Source organism: Primulina eburnea, chromosome 1 (assembly GCF_022965805.1).
Source record: "Primulina eburnea isolate SZY01 chromosome 1, ASM2296580v1, whole genome shotgun sequence".
Lineage (NCBI taxonomy): Eukaryota > Viridiplantae > Streptophyta > Magnoliopsida > Lamiales > Gesneriaceae > Primulina > Primulina eburnea.
In genome coordinates this window covers 21,818,520-21,836,443 of record NC_133101.1, presented here as the reverse complement: position 1 = coordinate 21,836,443, position 17,924 = coordinate 21,818,520, and the positions used below count along the sequence as shown (strand labels likewise).

Below are 17,924 nucleotides of genomic sequence, written 5' to 3'. Positions count from 1 at the left end.
AAATTGTTTGTTGCATATATATATATATATATAAAGCCATATATCATATACAATATATATCATATATAGCCATATATGCATATAGCTATAGCCATATATATATATATATATATATATATATATATATATCGCTATATATATATATATACATTTTCTATTTATTATCTATATGGCTATATATATATAGCTATACATATATATAGCTATATACATATATATAGCTATGGCTATATATATGTATGGCTAGCCATATATATATACGGTTTTTATTTATTATCTATATGGCTATATATATAGCCATATACATATATATATATATATATATATATATATATATATATATATATAAAGTGAATAATGTTTTAAGTATATGAATTTTTTGTGTCATAAAAATTGGTTTACAAATTTCTTTGTATATGTGACATGACTCATTAAATATTTATAGAAAATTATACACATTGAAAATTCATGTTTCATGATTCATTTACATGTAGAATCGCTCGACGGTATGCAAAAGTCTCTTAACTTAATGTCATAAGCATTTTCTATATAAGATAAATGTGTTAGGTTTAAATAATTCAAAAGTCTCTTGACTTAATGTCATCAGCACTTTCTGTCTAGGAGAGTTAATTAATGTATGGGGCGAGTGCATAATTCAAAAGTCTCTTGACTTAATGTCATGAGCACTTTCTGACTTAGAACAGCACATGGTCTCGGAGGATGAGTTAATTAATGTATGGGGCGAGTGCATAATTTATTTCGATAAATTTATGAAATTTATTACAATTAAATCTCGAAAACTATGACGAGAGATTGATTAAAAAGCGATCGGCTAAAAAAATACGGATGAAACTGACTCAAGATTAAATTATTATTTAATTTCTTCAGTCAGAAGCAGTCAGTATGAAGCCAGTACTTAGCAGTAGGAACTTGCTTTCATTTTGATAATTTGAACCTGAGCAAAAGAAAACAAGCAAGCTCCCGCCATAAGCGGGGAAAACTCTTAATTCAGCTCATTTATGCTGAAAAAAACACAGAAAACCAAAACAAAAGCGCACACAAAGATGGTGGAGTTGTCCATTTTAATGGTAAAATTAAAGAACTGTGACCTATAAACAAGCTTTGATGGCTGCTACGCGCGGTTTTGCTGTGCGCGTGGAATTCTTTGTTTTGCTTGAGATTTTGGATTTCTTGTCTTGATACACTATCACGAGGTTTTGGTGTGCGCGCTGCTGATTTCGATGATCGGATTGGGGTTTTCTTTGGATTTTTGGATCGGGTGATGGAGTCGCCGTAGAGGGGTAAGCCGGTGGTGGGAATAGCCATGGAAATCCCGGTGAGTGACGGCTCTATGTCGTGCTCGCCGCCGAACGTACCGACCTGGCTCCGGAGGCCGGTCTCAGAGTCGAAGGCGGCTTCTCTGTCTACTGTTGAAGCAATCGAAGCTAAGCTTCGTGACGCCGATCTTCGTCGTCAGGTTTTTGTTTTTGCTATAATGGGATTTTCATATTTTTACAAGTGATATAATCAATTCTTAGCATTAATATTTTATAGGTTTGTGGTTATAATTATAATTATGGAAAGAAGTGTCTGGGGTTTTTTTTTAACCAACGATTTTATGATCTTGAGGTTCAGTGTATTTGTATTTGTATTGTACGTATAATTTTATGGTTTAATCAACAGAGAATTCGGCTGCCTGGATCTCTTTTTAATCTTGAAAAAAGTCCCAGAACCGTTTTCCTTTATAAAAGTTGGTACGCATTGTTTCCCCTCAATATAGTGTTTAAAAATCATGTGGTTTTTACATTTTCCGAAATTCCTCTTTCCCACCACCTTCTCCTGCACGAATAAATATTTGCTTCATCTCTTATGCTTCTCTTACTGAGAAGTGTGAAGTGTATGATTTTTATTACAGAAGCTGAGGCAAATATATTGCTTGTTCTTCGGAGTTACCGGCAAAGGAGAGCCTCTGTGAAGGAGAGGATATCTCAGGTCATTACTGCGACAAATGGCTAGTGTGAGCATGTGTAAAGAGCGAGTGCAAGCTGCAATATTTCAAAAGCATGCAGCTGCTGAGAAGAAGCGACTAGGATTACTAGAAGCTGAGAAGAGGCGAGCGCATGCTAGGTCCATGCAGGTGCAAAAGGCGGCCAATTTTCTTAGTCACCAGCGAGACATGGAGAGAGAAATGAAGAATAAGCTCGAAGATCGATTGCAAAATGTACTCGTAATGGTTTCTGTCCACTGATTTTAAAACTAAGTTCCCTTTGTCCCATAGTGGCCGCCATTTTGAACTTGAGATTTGATTATATGAAGGCGAGGAGGAGGAGAGCCGAATATTTAATGCAGAAAGGAAGATCATACAATAACGATCCCTTTGGTTGTACTTTGATGCATGAGCAGGCTGGGATGCTTTCCATAAAACTAGCGAGGTACTTGGTACTCTCAGATTTACTCACATTAACTATCTTCAAACTTCCAGTTATTACAACCTCATTTTTTGTGCATCGTATATGTGAATCTCAAGATTCTGAATACATTATCCTGCAACGAGGTGTTCATGAAAGTGATGAATCACTTATCATGTATTACAAAATAAACCTCAATTCATTTAATCTATAGCTGATATTCATGTTAAGGTGCTGGAGGAAGTTCACCGAGCTGACGACAACAACTGCACTTCTTGCCAAGAATTATCATGATTTGTATAATAATGAGAAATCTTTGAAATCATTGCCATTTGAGCATTTTGCTCTCGTTATTCACCCACCTACCGTCCTTTGTACAGTTAAAACATTACTTGATAGGCTTTAATTCCTCTACAAATTGTTGGGAGGTGTTGGATCTGCCTCTAATTCTTCTAGTTGGGATGATATTGATCACCTCCTCAAGAGAGTAAGCTCCTCGAGAAGGAAAAACACACCCAGGAAAACTCTCTCTGGAAGAGAGGTGTGAGAACCTGAAATTCCAGCAGCAGCAGCAGCTGGCCAATTTCAGCAGAAGCTAACAATTCCAGCAGCAACTCATATTTCAGAAGATGACAAAATCCAGCAGACAGAATCCAGCAGATAAAATCCAGCAGCAGAAGCAGCACGAAATTCCAGCAGACAGTTACTAATTCAGCCATGACTTGTAACTGAAGCATTTAGCACGGAATAAAGATTGTTAATGGCAGATTATGGCCATTAATTGGGAGGCTAACAGTCAGAATTTTTGCCTATATATAACACTCTCAAACCCCTGAAATGGGTTACACAAATCTTGAGATTATCATTTGAAAATTAGAGCTAAGAGAGTACATTTTCGAAGCTGTAAAATCCAGAAGTAAGGCAAGCAGATTTCAGAATTCAACCGAAACACTTTTAGCAAACTACTGTAAGTGGGCTTATGTATAAATATCTTGAAAACCGTTTGATGATTTCTGTTTTAAAGCAAAGTATATTCTTGATTTCTGATATCTGATTTTGAAGCACTGAAACTTAGTGAACTAATGGTAGGAATATATATTCTGAACATTACTGATTACTGATTACTGATTACTGGCCTCACCCCTTAGAGGAGAGAACATATAGGGGACTGATATCAGTTTAGCCATGAAATTCACGAACGTGCTCAGTGCTTACTTGTTAAACTTCTGATTTCTGATTACTGAATACTGATTACTGATTACTGATTTATGAATACTGATTCCTGTTCTGAAAGTAAGAGTTTCTGTATATTCTTGAAATACTGTTCTGTATTAAAATGATTTTCGAAAACTGGGAGTTATTCCCGCCCCTGCTTACTGAGTGACAATCATATCACTCACCCACCAAACCCATCTCAGATAAGAGTACTGAAGAAATGTTAGAAGAAGAGGAACAGATCCAGTTCTGGGGCTGGTGAAGAAGACTGTTGTTCTCAGTTTATGTTTATTTTATTCCGCTGCATCTGTTAAGATACTGTAATATTTGGTTTTACATTTCCGCTGTAAAACATCAGTATTCGAGTTGTAACAGACAATTGATTTATTTCGTATTATGAATAAAAGACTGGTTTACGAGATTCTGTACTTCTGAGGCTTGTTGTTTTCGAATGAATATTCGAGAGCAACGCCGGTGTCAACCAACCCCCGTCCCGGGGCGTGACATTGAAGTGGTATCAGAGCAGAACCGGGTTTCATAATCTGGGGAGGAGGAACTAGAAATAATAAGTTCTTATAGACTTCTGAGAATAAGTTCAGAAGGTTACTGAAATAGACTACTGAAAATAAGCTACTGTAATAGACTACTGAAACAAGTTTAAAAAAAAAAAAAAAAAAAAATTCAGTAGGCCAAAACTAGTAGACGAAACCAGAACCAGTAGATGGAAACCAGTAGCCGAACCCAGAACCAGTAGAAGGAAACCAGTAGGTCTGAATGCAGAAGACTGAGTCAGTAGACTCGGAATGCAGCAGACGATGCTGGAAAAGCAGCAGACTGATTGCAGAAGCATCAGAATTGCAGTAGACAGCGTATTCCAGCAAGCAAATGCAGTAGACCTCGCAAAATGGCATAGAAGTTGAGGTGTTTTTCGCGCAAACTTCAAACGGCAATAATTTTTGATCCAGGAGGAATTTTTACCATTAAAAGTAGGCATTGGAAAGCTCTCGACGAGGAGAACCTAACCTAGAACCATTTATCGTTCTAGCACCACCGACGAAGCCCAAAATCCATCGTTTAGATAGGGATATCATCATTTCCGTAAAATTTTCCAAAATTTTGAAGCTTTGAGGAATTTTCATTTCCAAATGGCTTAGTATTTTTGCACCAAACTTGGTACCATTCATATTCTTGATGTGAAAGATTTTTAATAAATTTTTCACGCCATTCTGAGACCGAAAATTTTTGAACTATTTTCTGCTATCGAATGTTATAGGCTTACTGATTCTATTCATTCTAGTACTTGTCTATAACTTAATCCATATTCTTGATATAAATTCTGAACCTTTACCCTCATGTTTTGGATGTAGGATATGGCTGACCAAAGTAGCTACGTTAAGAACTTAGAGCGGAAGCTAGAGAAACTAAAGGGGCATAACTACTGCCTAAAGCTGGACAAGGACGAGTTGGAGCGTCGAGCAGAACACTTAGAGGGTGATGTTCAATGTTATGCTCACTATCTGCATGAAGCAGAAGGGAGGAATAGGAAGACTCAAGAGGAGTTTGAAATATCCCAAGAGACTGTGGCAGAATTCATCGAGCTACGTGATACACTAGTTGACAAGATCCAAATACTCAAGGATCAGAACCACCAACTCGTGCACCAACATAATCAGTATAGTGCACAGACTGATGCTCAGATTCAAGAGTTGCAAGATACTGTTGAAGTTCTTAGTGACCAGAATGCAGTTCTGCATGGTCATATTGAACATCTCGAAGCAGTAATAGCCAACCATGAAGATGAACCCGAGGAGGATCCCGAAGAAGAAGAAGAGGAAGTTGAAGAGGATCATATGGATTTAGATTTGGGGGAAGTGATATATTAGAACATTACTAGTAGTCATGTGACACTTGTCCCATTTACATTTCTGTTTCATTTTCAAAGTTCATTTGTAATTGCACTTTCTTGATGAATCAATAAAAGATTATTCCTATCCATTGGTTCATATTTAATTTTGGAGCAATTACTCAATCATTGTGATTCTTTTGTTTATTCTCTATTCTGTCATCAACCTTAGAACTTACATAATTGTAGGAAATGGACGGAAGACCAGTGAGAAACAACCGCAACCCTCGCTACAACAACTGTAACAACAACCGCAACGATGAGAATGAACAACAACAACAACAACAACAGCCACCAGCAGTTGGCCTCAGCCAAGTGGATTTATTGGCTATAGCCACGATTGTGGCAACCACGTTACAAGGGTTAGTGAACCCTAATGCTAACCAGCCACCGCCACCACCTCCAGCTCAGAATGGGACTAAGCAGCACTATGAGGCTCTCCGAAGAGCAAGAGTCCCTAACTTCTATGGAAGCACCGATCCAGAGGTCGGACAGAATTGGATGAAAGAGGTGGAAAATCATCTTCGACTACTTGAGGTTCCCCAAAGGATCAAAGTAGAGGTGATTACACCTTTTCTTGTCGATAAAGCTGCCAAATGGTGGGAAGGAGTCTCACCAGCTATGATAGAGGCGGGACCTATCACTTGGCAAAGGTTCCGAGAGGCATTTCTGAGGCAATACTTTCCGACAGCAGTTCGAGTGCAGAAGCTGTCAGAATTCGAAAGCTTGGTGCAAGAACCAAATATGACAGTGGTGGAGTACTCATCCAAGTTCCACTCATTGGGAACTTACTCCCCAACCATCATGGGAGACGAAGCTTTGAAGATGCATCGCTTCAAGAAGGGATTGAACAGCCGTATTCAATCTGCCCTTGCCGTTATCGAGCCCAACAGTTTTGATGAATTGATGGGAGCAGCCATCAGGGCTGAAAATGATATTAAGAGGCGTGAAGGCGAGAACAAACTCAAACATTGTGACGTCCCGAAAATTTGAAGTCTACATGAACCACGTGCGTGCAAGTTATTAAATTCTTTATGTATTTTATTAAATGATTTTAATGCATGTTTATTTCATTAAATTGAGTTTTAATTCATGATTTGTGAATTTGCATTATTTCAAATTATAATATGTTTAGTTGATTCATGTTTAAACGTTTTTCTTGAGTTTTATGTTCAGGCGATTATTCGAGGCGGGATCGAGGAAAAGACCGGTGACGATTTTTAGCAATTAAAAATGTGGTATTTTATTTTTAAGTTGAGTTTGGGACATTTTAAATTAGTTTGTAAAGAGTTAGTATTTTAAAGCCTAAATTAGTTACTTAATAATTTTAGGAGTTTAAATCTTTTAAAGTGGGTGGTACATGTATTTTGGTTAAAAGGAGAGTTTAGTGGAGTGTATCAATTTAATTGATAAATTTGTGTGGGTCAAACTTTTATTAGCATTTTTATTAGTTGATTTAGCAAAATTATCTCCTAATTAATGACCCACACACACGTTAAATACACTAACACACACTTACACGTTTTTACACACACTAAAACACACAACACACACACAAGCTTTAAAAATCAGATTTTTATTATTTTAAAAAGAGAGAAACCTAGGGTTCCATAGCATTCAGCAGCCGTCCCCTTCTCTTCGAGTCTCCCAGCAATTTTCGTGAGTTTTATTGCAAGAATTTAGTGCCACGTTCGTCCCGGATCAAGCCTCGCTCCGTTCCCGCATCGGTATCGCCGTTTCGGTAAAGTTTATCATCAAAAGGCACGTATATTCTGTTCTTTCTGCATCGATCTTGTCATAGTATGCGTTGTGTATTTTTATGCGTGAAAATTTATGTATGACGTTCGTCGTTTGAGCGGAAATTGATTTGAATGCGTTTGAAATACTTTTTAGATCTGAAATCTCGTAACTTGCTGTTCTTCTCGAAACTGCGATTTTTCCGTCGAGAATTTGAGAAAACTTTCAACTACAAAATTGTAGAACTTTTTGATACCTTCGTTTTGATATAAAATTCGAGATTTTTGGATGAAAATTGAGTGAGTTATGGCGTTTTTCGTGGGACTGCTCAAACTGCGACTTTTACGATAATTGTGTTCTCGAAGTTTATTTGTTGCAGGCTTCGTTGGAGATCGACGGAGGATCGTTGTTGCACCTAGGTATGATTATTATGTTGTTGGGTTGATATGTGGTACGTCGTTTAGTGTCGATAGGCACTCGAATGCATTAGAAGTCGTAGGAAAGAAATTAGTGTCGATTGTCACGTTTTTGAAATTGTATGTGTCGTAAGATGAACGTCGTGGCTTGAGATGTTGTACGAAATTGGTTTTATGTTATGGTATGCTAGGATGGGTCTCGGGGTGTCAGTTCATAGTTCGTGCAACCGGGTCTAGAAAGTTAAGCAAAGCATGTACAAGAATTTTCGTAAGTTCGCGATCACAGAGCCTGCACGGACCCTTACACGGACCCTGGCACGGGGTCCGTGCCTTTGTTCTTCCGGAGTGCCCTTTTTCCAGAGTCTGCACGGACCCTGGCACGGACCCTGGCACGGGGTCCGTGTCCACCCCTTTTTCATGGAGTCTTTCACCCGAGTCTACACGGACCCCTACACGGAGGTAGGCACGGGGTCCGTGTCCCTTCTTCTTTCCGAGTGTCACTGCACCGCACCTAGACGGACCTGTACACGGACCCGGGGTAGGGGTCCGTGTACTCACTGTTTGGGAAAGAATTGTAAGTATATTTTGGGATTTGACGTCATGGTTTAGTGCAAGGGTTATCAAGGTTGTGTCATGGGAAATGTTAGAACGTCCTAAGTATTAATTGGACTTGAGAGCAAGTATGATTCCTACGTTTAAGTTATGCAAATTCATGTTAGTTGATGCAGCAACGGCCCCGATCGAAGTCCAACGAATCCCTCAACGCCAAGTATGTTGACGTGCAAAGAAAATATTTTAAGTTTTTGAGGTATGCTAAATGTCTTGTGACCAAAAGTGAATGGGTTTGGAAGTCGGTGAACGTGGCCGAGGACCTCTCCACCCCGTTAAATTATGAACGGGTTTGAAGTTAGGATTGGAAAGCGTTAAATTATGAACGGGGACCAATCCGCCCGTTAAATTATGAACGGGTTAGATCGTGGTTGTGAAGCGTTAAATTATGAACGTGGATCAACTGGCCTGTTAAATTATGAACAGGGATCTCATGTATGTGGCAGTGGATACGTCCCTGTCAGCCCAGTACTGTGGTTTGTCTGATCAGACGTTTATTATGTATGGGTCACTTGCTTTGAAACATCCTCTACGCAAAATGATGAAGTTATGTATGTTCAAGTATGTTCAAGTATGCAGCATGTTTATGAAAAGTTTAAGTTATGGCACGTCGAAGTATGTATGTACGTATGTTCAAGTTTTAATACGCAAGTTCAAGTTCAAGTTATGTATGTCCTATTTTAAAGTTGAATGTGATTTTATGTAGTACTCGTTATTCCAGTTTATACGTGTTGAGTCTTTAGACTCACTAGACTTGATCGATGCAGGTGAGTATGTTGTTGAGGAGACAGGAGGTGGCGACCAAGGGGCAGGCTTGGACTGAGCGGGAGGCTAACCCGAGGACCGCAAAGTTTATGTTTTTACGCCCATGTTATTTTACGATTTTTATGCAAGTTCAAAATACTCTGATGTTATGTTTCATTTCAAGACTTTTGGAGCAAGTATTTCTTTTTAGCAAATTTTATTGGTGATGTCGATTTCAAACGTTTTTATTGATGAAGGATGTAGTGACGACCGTATTTGATTTCATTTCCGCATTTCTTTTAGTTTAAAAGAAAATTTTTAATTTTTCCGCAAATTTTGAGTAGTAAATGTACGGTACGTTACAGTTGGTATCAGAGCCAGGTTCTTGTAAAGGGTTATGCCTACTGCCAGTCGCAAGAAGCTCACGAAGTCACACCTCAAGTCTGTAAGTTTTAAAGTTTTGCATTATGTTATGTAGTAAGCATTAAGTCATGATTTTTTTGCATGTGCATGTTTTAATGCTATACATCACATGTGTGTCTACATGACATACGTTTTACAGTACATGCTTACATGTCGTTATGACTTGAGATTGGATCTTTAAAATTTTTATGCATGTTACGACATGAAATGAAAAACTATTTAATTTTCTTGCACGCTGGTGTGGTGGAATTGGACATGAGTAAGAATTTTGCTTTTGGGCGTTAGAAAAAGTTGTAAATGATTTTTCTATATTAATTTTTGGATAGTAGTACTGATGTTAGACTAGTGAGTCATAAGTTAAATTTGACAATTACGAATGCTTTTGGGACTTGTAGATTTTCTAAGAAATTACAAATGGTTCGTGGTTGCTGGCTTAATTAATTTTTGAAGATTTCATGTAAGAATTAATGATTCGAAGACTACGACGATCTTTGGAAGTATAAGACGAAGAATTTATTTAAAGTTTATGTTCTATCTAGATATATTTAAGGATTGAATTTCATGAATTGAGAATTTTAAGGACCTAAGTGTAAAGCAATACTCTAAGGGATTATTTTCAAATTTACCAAATTTTGGGGATTCAATTTTGAGTGCAAAGAATTTTAAGGTTAATGAGGTTAAGTCGAAAAAATTTATGGGTACGAAGATGCAAATTTTGAAGAGTTGTATGGCCAAAAATGTAAGTTCGAGAACTTTAAGGGTCAAATTGCAAATTCAGAAAATTTTAGGGATTAAATTCGAATTTTTGAGGAACACTTGGGTTAAATCAGTAAATTTCGAGGCTATGAGAATTGAATTTGGGTCTAATAAGCTTAAAATTTTTGAATTTTATGTTGCGAGGAACTTACACCATGGAATTAGGAACACCAAGAACTTATGGGTAAATGTGGAATTTCCGAAATTTAAGACAAACTGGATAATTTTGAGGAAATAATGAATTGATGCTACAATTTTAAGGAATTTGGGGGACTAGTTTAGCAGTAAGTGAGAATTGAATGGTTTAAATGATAGGAATTTTCGATGATTTAAGCTCAAAGGGATCATTAGAACCTTGAAGTATCTGGGTTATAATATTATAAGAAATGGTAATCAAGGGGATTGTAAGATGAATCGACATTGGGCTCGAAAAGTTAAGCGCTAGTGAAATTAATGTGCGGCAAATTTAAAATTTAGGATGATAATGAGATTTGAGGTAAAGTTGATCGTTTAGCTAAGTTATAAGAGTAGACATTGAGTTAGCGAAATTTTTTTTGGGAACTTAAGTCGATGTGTCATAAGTTTTAGTCTTGATTGTAACAGTTAAGCTTGTACCTTTGTTGGAATTTGATTTTCTAGAAAGTTGGGTATGTTTGATGGTTAGGTTAATCGATATGCTAATGTAAGAATTGAGGTAGACATCTTGTCTTGAGAAATTTTTGTAAGTTATTAAGAAACTTGGGAGTAAGTGAATATGTGTGTTGGAATTATGTTATCCAAAACTATTTGGGTTGAGTAAGGGTGAATTTTCAAATTTATGGGGACATTTGTTCATACGGAATTTTTGGGTGAAATAAAAACAAAAGGGAATTAGTGGTGTTCAACATGAGTTATCAATGAAGGAATATTAAGATTTTTTTATTGAGTAAGAAATCTAAAGGCTTGTTATGGGGATTCTAGAATTCTATGGGTTATAAGTGGAGTTGATTCATTAGAGTTAGTCCATTATTAATAAAGGAAGCTTATTAAGTTTTATACGCTAGAATTAATTGAGTATTGGGGATACGTCTAAGTGGGACATTCGTTCCAATGGGGAAGGCTCAAGGGTCTTAGGCTTTAACTATATTGTAATCGTGAAGAAAATAGTTTAAGCTTGTGATTGATGCTAGAAAGTTTTTATTATTTAAGGAGAGGATCGATATTATATATTTTGGGGTTTTACGGATTTATGTTACTCGAAATTAAAGATTGGCAGCAATTTTATATTTGGGATGTACTCGTGAATAGCTAAGTTATATAAGTTTGTATCATAAGGTAAATATTCGATTCAAGGATTGTAGGCCAATATTAACATATGGGGATTAAGATAAGATTTAACTTTTAAGTGTATTGCTGAGGATGGAAGTTGATCAGTAACCGTTGGTGCTAAGACCTCTTAGGTTGGACTGAATAAATGCGTATGTAATAGTTCGATGAGCATTAGGGGTATGGTATGAGAAAGTAAGATACGATAAGTTTGAACCTCTAATCCTAATATTGGGAGTTGTGAGAAAAGTCAGAATTCGAGTTCGTAGCAAAGTAAAACTAAGACGCCATAAGTCGTTTTAAGTTGTGATTCGCAAACGAGGTTTTTAGTAGGTAATTTAATTAGGATTGAAGAGACGTAAGGACAACATAAGACTTAATTTTATTCAGAGTAGCGCAGCGGTAGCGTGGATCGTTGGGATACTAGAATTAAGAATCTAATTTTTGGATTATCGAGGATAAGCGAATTTCGGGGACGAAATTCAAATTAAGGGGGGTAGATTGTGACGTCCCGAAAATTTGAGGTCTACATGAACCACGTGCGTGCAAGTTATTAAATTCTTTATGTATTTTATTAAATGATTTTAATGCATGTTTATTTCATTAAATTGAGTTTTAATTCATGATTTGTGAATTTGCATTATTTCAAATTATAATATGTTTAGTTGATTCATGTTTAAACGTTTTTCTTGAGTTTTATGTTCAGGCGATTATTCGAGGCGGGATCGAGGAAAAGACCGGTGACGATTTTTAGCAATTAAAAATGTGGTATTTTATTTTTAAGTTGAGTTTGGGACATTTTAAATTAGTTTGTAAAGAGTTAGTATTTTAAAGCCTAAATTAGTTACTTAATAATTTTAGGAGTTTAAATCTTTTAAAGTGGGTGGTACATGTATTTTGGTTAAAAGGAGAGTTTAGTGGAGTGTATCAATTTAATTGATAAATTTGTGTGGGTCAAACTTTTATTAGCATTTTTATTAGTTGATTTAGCAAAATTATCTCCTAATTAATGACCCACACACACGTTAAATACACTAACACACACTTACACGTTTTTACACACACTAAAACACACAACACACACACAAGCTTTAAAAATCAGATTTTTATTATTTTAAAAAGAGAGAAACCTAGGGTTCCATAGCATTCAGCAGCCGTCCCCTTCTCTTCGAGTCTCCCAGCAATTTTCGTGAGTTTTATTGCAAGAATTTAGTGCCACGTTCGTCCCGGATCAAGCCTCGCTCCGTTCCCGCATCGGTATCGTCGTTTCGGTAAAGTTTATCATCAAAAGGCACGTATATTCTGTTCTTTCTGCATTGATCTTGTCATAGTATGCGTTGTGTATTTTTATGCGTGAAAATTTATGTATGACGTTCGTCGTTTGAGCGGAAATTGATTTGAATGCGTTTGAAATACTTTTTAGATCTGAAATCTCGTAACTTGCTGTTCTTCTCGAAACTGCGATTTTTCCGTCGAGAATTTGAGAAAACTTTCAACTACAAAATTGTAGAACTTTTTGATACCTTCGTTTTGATATAAAATTCGAGATTTTTGGATGAAAACTGAGTGAGTTATGGCGTTTTTCGTGGGACTGCTCAAACTGCGACTTTTACGATAATTGTGTTCTCGAAGTTTATTTGTTGCAGGCTTCGTTGGAGATCGACGGAGGATCGTTGTTGCACCTAGGTATGATTATTATGTTGTTGGGTTGATATGTGGTACGTCGTTTAGTGTCGATAGGCACTCGAATGCATTAGAAGTCGTAGGAAAGAAATTAGTGTCGATTGTCACGTTTTTGAAATTGTATGTGTCGTAAGATGAACGTCGTGGCTTGAGATGTTGTACGAAATTGGTTTTATGTTATGGTATGCTAGGATGGGTCTCGGGGTGTCAGTTCATAGTTCGTGCAACCGGGTCTAGAAAGTTAAGCAAAGCATGTACAAAAATTTTCGTAAGTTCGCGATCACAGAGCCTGCACGGACCCTTACACGGACCCTGGCACGGGGTCCGTGCCTTTGTTCTTCCGGAGTGCCCTTTTTCCAGAGTCTGCACGGACCCTGGCACGGACCCTGGCACGGGGTCCGTGTCCACCCCTTTTTCATGGAGTCTTTCACCCGAGTCTACACGGACCCCTACACGGAGGTAGGCACGGGGTCCGTGTCCCTTCTTCTTTCCGAGTGTCACTGCACCGCACCTAGACGGACCTGTACACGGACCCGGGGTAGGGGTCCGTGTACTCACTGTTTGGGAAAGAATTGTAAGTATATTTTGGGATTTGACGTCATGGTTTAGTGCAAGGGTTATCAAGGTTGTGTCATGGGAAATGTTAGAACGTCCTAAGTATTAATTGGACTTGAGAGCAAGTATGATTCCTACGTTTAAGTTATGCAAATTCATGTTAGTTGATGCAGCAACGGCCCCGATCGAAGTCCAACGAATCCCTCAACGCCAAGTATGTTGACGTGCAAAGAAAATATTTTAAGTTTTTGAGGTATGCTAAATGTCTTGTGACCAAAAGTGAATGGGTTTGGAAGTCGGTGAACGTGGCCGAGGACCTCTCCACCCCGTTAAATTATGAACGGGTTTGAAGTTAGGATTGGAAAGCGTTAAATTATGAACGGGGACCAATCCGCCCGTTAAATTATGAACGGGTTAGATCGTGGTTGTGAAGCGTTAAATTATGAACGTGGATCAACTGGCCTGTTAAATTATGAACAGGGATCTCATGTATGTGGCAGTGGATACGTCCCTGTCAGCCCAGTACTGTGGTTTGTCTGATCAGACGTTTATTATGTATGGGTCACTTGCTTTGAAACATCCTCTACGCAAAATGATGAAGTTATGTATGTTCAAGTATGTTCAAGTATGCAGCATGTTTATGAAAAGTTTAAGTTATGGCACGTCGAAGTATGTATGTACGTATGTTCAAGTTTTAATACGCAAGTTCAAGTTCAAGTTATGTATGTCCTATTTTAAAGTTGAATGTGATTTTATGTAGTACTCGTTATTCCAGTTTATACGTGTTGAGTCTTTAGACTCACTAGACTTGATCGATGCAGGTGAGTATGTTGTTGAGGAGACAGGAGGTGGCGACCAAGGGGCAGGCTTGGACTGAGCGGGAGGCTAACCCGAGGACCGCAAAGTTTATGTTTTTACGCCCATGTTATTTTACGATTTTTATGCAAGTTCAAAATACTCTGATGTTATGTTTCATTTCAAGACTTTTGGAGCAAGTGTTTCTTTTTAGCAAATTTTATTGGTGATGTCGATTTCAAACGTTTTTATTGATGAAGGATGTAGTGACGACCGTATTTGATTTCATTTCCGCATTTCTTTTAGTTTAAAAGAAAATTTTTAATTTTTCCGTAAATTTTGAGTAGTAAATGTACGGTACGTTACAGTTGGTATCAGAGCCAGGTTCTTGTAAAGGGTTATGCCTACTGCCAGTCGCAAGTGGGCTTTTGTATAAATATCTTGAAAACCGTTTGATGATTTCTGTTTTAAAGCAAAGTATATTCTTGATTTCTGATATCTGATTTTGAAGCACTGAAACTTAGTGAACTAATGGTAGGAATATATATTCTGAACATTACTGATTACTGATTACTGATTACTGGCCTCACCCCTTAGAGGAGAGAATATATAGGGGACTGATATCAGTTTAGCCATGAAATTCACGAACGTGCTCAGTGCTTACTTGTTAAACTTCTGATTTCTGATTACTGAATACTGATTACTGATTACTGATTTATGAATACTGATTCATGTTCTGAAAGTAAGAGTTTCTGTATATTCTTGAAATACTGTTCTGTATTAAAATGATTTTCGAAAACTGGGAGTTATTCCCGCCACTGCTTACTGAGTGACAATCATATCACTCACCCACCAAACCCATCTCAGATAAGAGTACTGAAGAAATGTTAGAAGAAGAGGAACAGATCCAGTTCTGGGGCTGGTGAAGAAGACTGTTGTTCTCAGTTTATGTTTATTTTATTCCGCTGCATCTGTTAAGATACTGTAATATTTGGTTTTACATTTCCGCTGTAAAACATCAGTATTCGAGTTGTAACAGACAATTGATTTATTTCGTATTATTAATAAAAGGCTGATTTATGAGTTTCTGTACTTCTGAGGCTTGTTGTTTTCGAATGGATATTTGAGAGCAACGCCGGTGTCAACCAACCCCCGTCCCGGGGCGTGACAAGAGGCTAAAAACACAGGATTTTCTGGACAAGCTGGGAATTCTCCCGTATCCTTTTCAAGGTACCAAGTTGGAGTTGTGCTTTGTGCCTACATGATATTGGGACATCCAGATGCTGTTATCAGTGGGCGAGGAGAGCGTGAGACTGCTTTGCCAAAATCTGCTGAGAAATTTGTGCTGGAGTTATATTTGTTAATAAAGATACCACTGAATGTGCCATTAGATGTTCCAAACGAGAAAAATGATGATTCATCAGTGCTGTGTCGAACCTTCAGTATCCAACTTTCTGCATTTGATTCAGCCTGGTGCTCCTTTTTGAACAGCTTTGTGGTGTGGAAGTCCAAGGATGCTAGGTCAATCGAGGAAGATTTGGTCAGGGCTGCCTGCCGTCTCGAACTTTACATGATCCAAACTTGCAATATGATTCCTGAAGGAGTTAATGGTCCTCTCTTGCATGATATGAAGCTGTCCAGAAACAGGTTAGTTTGACTATCTTTATCTTGCACTCCAATGAAAAGCAAGTTGCTAGCTTGCTGCTGAATAATTAAGATGCTTGAGAAATGAATATTTCGTTCTAGACTTTTAATGGAAATCAACAATTCAAATTTCACCAAACAAATTAAAGAACTGTGACCTATAAACAAGCTTTGATGGCTGCTGACCAACCCATTCTCTGCTCCAGATACCAAAAGTTTCACCAAACAAACACCATCTTACTTGGGTTAATTTTCCGAGAGTTTTTAATGGGCTTTGGTCAAAAATCATATATGCCTACATGGCTATAAAAGCCATCTCATTCTAAATTCCTAGTAAACTGTGATGAATCTTATAAAAGAATTATATGAAATTTTTTTAAATACAATAAGAAAAATTCTAAATCAAAATAAGAATTTTACAAGAAACCTTATATGAAAATTAAAAATTCCAAACAACATCGTAAAAAAACCTTTAAAGATTTTGAATGTTATAAATGTCATAAAAAAGGGTATACTGTTAATTATTGTAGATTAAATAAACAATTAAATCTATGAGAATTAAAGGAAGAAATATTAAATAAAATTTATAATCTCTTAAATGATTTTTCTGAGTCTTATGATTCCGAATTTGAAAATTTTTCTTCTAAATCTAAATATGAAAATGAATCTTTACAAATAGATGGATTAATTACATCTAGTAACGAATCTGAAAAACAAATTAATATGCTTGCAAATATCAACAATTCCTTTTTGATATTCTAAAAAACATAAATGATCTCAATATTCAAAAGGATTATTTTGATAAATTTTAAAATCTCTCAAAGAAAATAAAGAAGAAAAATCAAACATTAAAAATTTTTTTTACCAAATACTTCAAAAATACTTACGAATTAAACAATATTTTAGAAAAAAAGAAAGAAAATAAAAAATAGGGAGATAACTATCTCCATATTTGAGATGGATGAATTTTCTATTTTGGTTCCCTCATGTTGAAGGCTCGGCGAAGCATTTGCGATGTGTTGGGATAGATGCTATAGTTCCATATTCGAAGAGGCCTGATGCCAGGTACCTTTTATAATCACTTTTCTTTAGGTAGCATATTTATGTTCGCAGACAGGAACTGTTGAGAGTTAGTATCTTATTTGTTTGTATCATGAAATGACGGAATCTTTATTAACTAATCTGGAACTAAATTTCTTCAGAGTTTCGATAGATCAAGCACTAAAACACAAGTGGGTGCTCTTAAATATTTGATAGAAAATCAACTATACAAGGTGAAGAGCCTCCTTAGAAATGAACGGCCTCTTGAGGTAAATGGTTCAGATTATCACATTTTCTTTTCATCTCTTATTTATGCTCCTCGTTAAGTTAAATTAGGTCATTGATACTGCTTTAACTTACTTTTTTCTGTTACTTAAAATCCCTTCCCTGGAGAAGAAAACCCAAAAAAAAAAAAATCCTATCAAGCTAAGCAGTAATTGTAGTATGTTCATCTGAATTGAAATGGTGCACGTAATCGAAACATTTCAACTTAAAATATCTGAAGATCAGCTTATATATATATATATATATATATATATATATATATATATATATATATATATATATATGCAACAAAAAATTAATGTAAATATATAAATATATAACAGCATGCATGCGAGCACTACAAGAGATCTTACTTGGTTAATGTATTGAAGAAATGGAAATGAAATTGTTGAACTCACGGTAGTG

At 36.7% G+C, this 17,924-nt stretch overlaps 1 protein-coding gene across 1 annotated transcript; it reads left to right on the top strand.

Annotated features, from left to right (window-relative positions):
• The first annotated feature begins 1,341 nt into the window (after positions 1-1,341).
• On the top strand, positions 1,342-16,378 carry LOC140829250 (uncharacterized). Its single transcript, XM_073192317.1, has 6 exons — positions 1,342-1,477; positions 1,684-1,754; positions 1,916-1,992; positions 2,317-2,432; positions 2,865-2,949; positions 15,724-16,378. Exons 4-6 carry the CDS (start codon positions 2,344-2,346, stop codon positions 16,204-16,206), a joined length of 657 nt encoding a protein of 218 aa, XP_073048418.1. The 5' UTR covers positions 1,342-1,477; positions 1,684-1,754; positions 1,916-1,992; positions 2,317-2,343; the 3' UTR covers positions 16,207-16,378.
• The last annotated feature ends 1,546 nt before the right edge of the window (positions 16,379-17,924 follow it).

What these genes read in the sequence shown, in the direction of transcription:
- LOC140829250 (XM_073192317.1), top strand. Translation starts at nt 2,344, where the DNA reads ATGCAGAAAGGAAGATCATACAATAACGATCCCTTTGGTTGTACTTTG. An exon ending in CTTTCCATAAAACTAGCGAG is followed by an intron (nt 2,433 to 2,864) that starts GTACTTGGTACT and finishes TAATTCTTCTAG; the next exon opens with TTGGGATGATATTGATCACC. An exon ending in AAACTCTCTCTGGAAGAGAG is followed by an intron (nt 2,950 to 15,723) that starts GTGTGAGAACCT and finishes GCGTGACAAGAG; the next exon opens with GCTAAAAACACAGGATTTTC.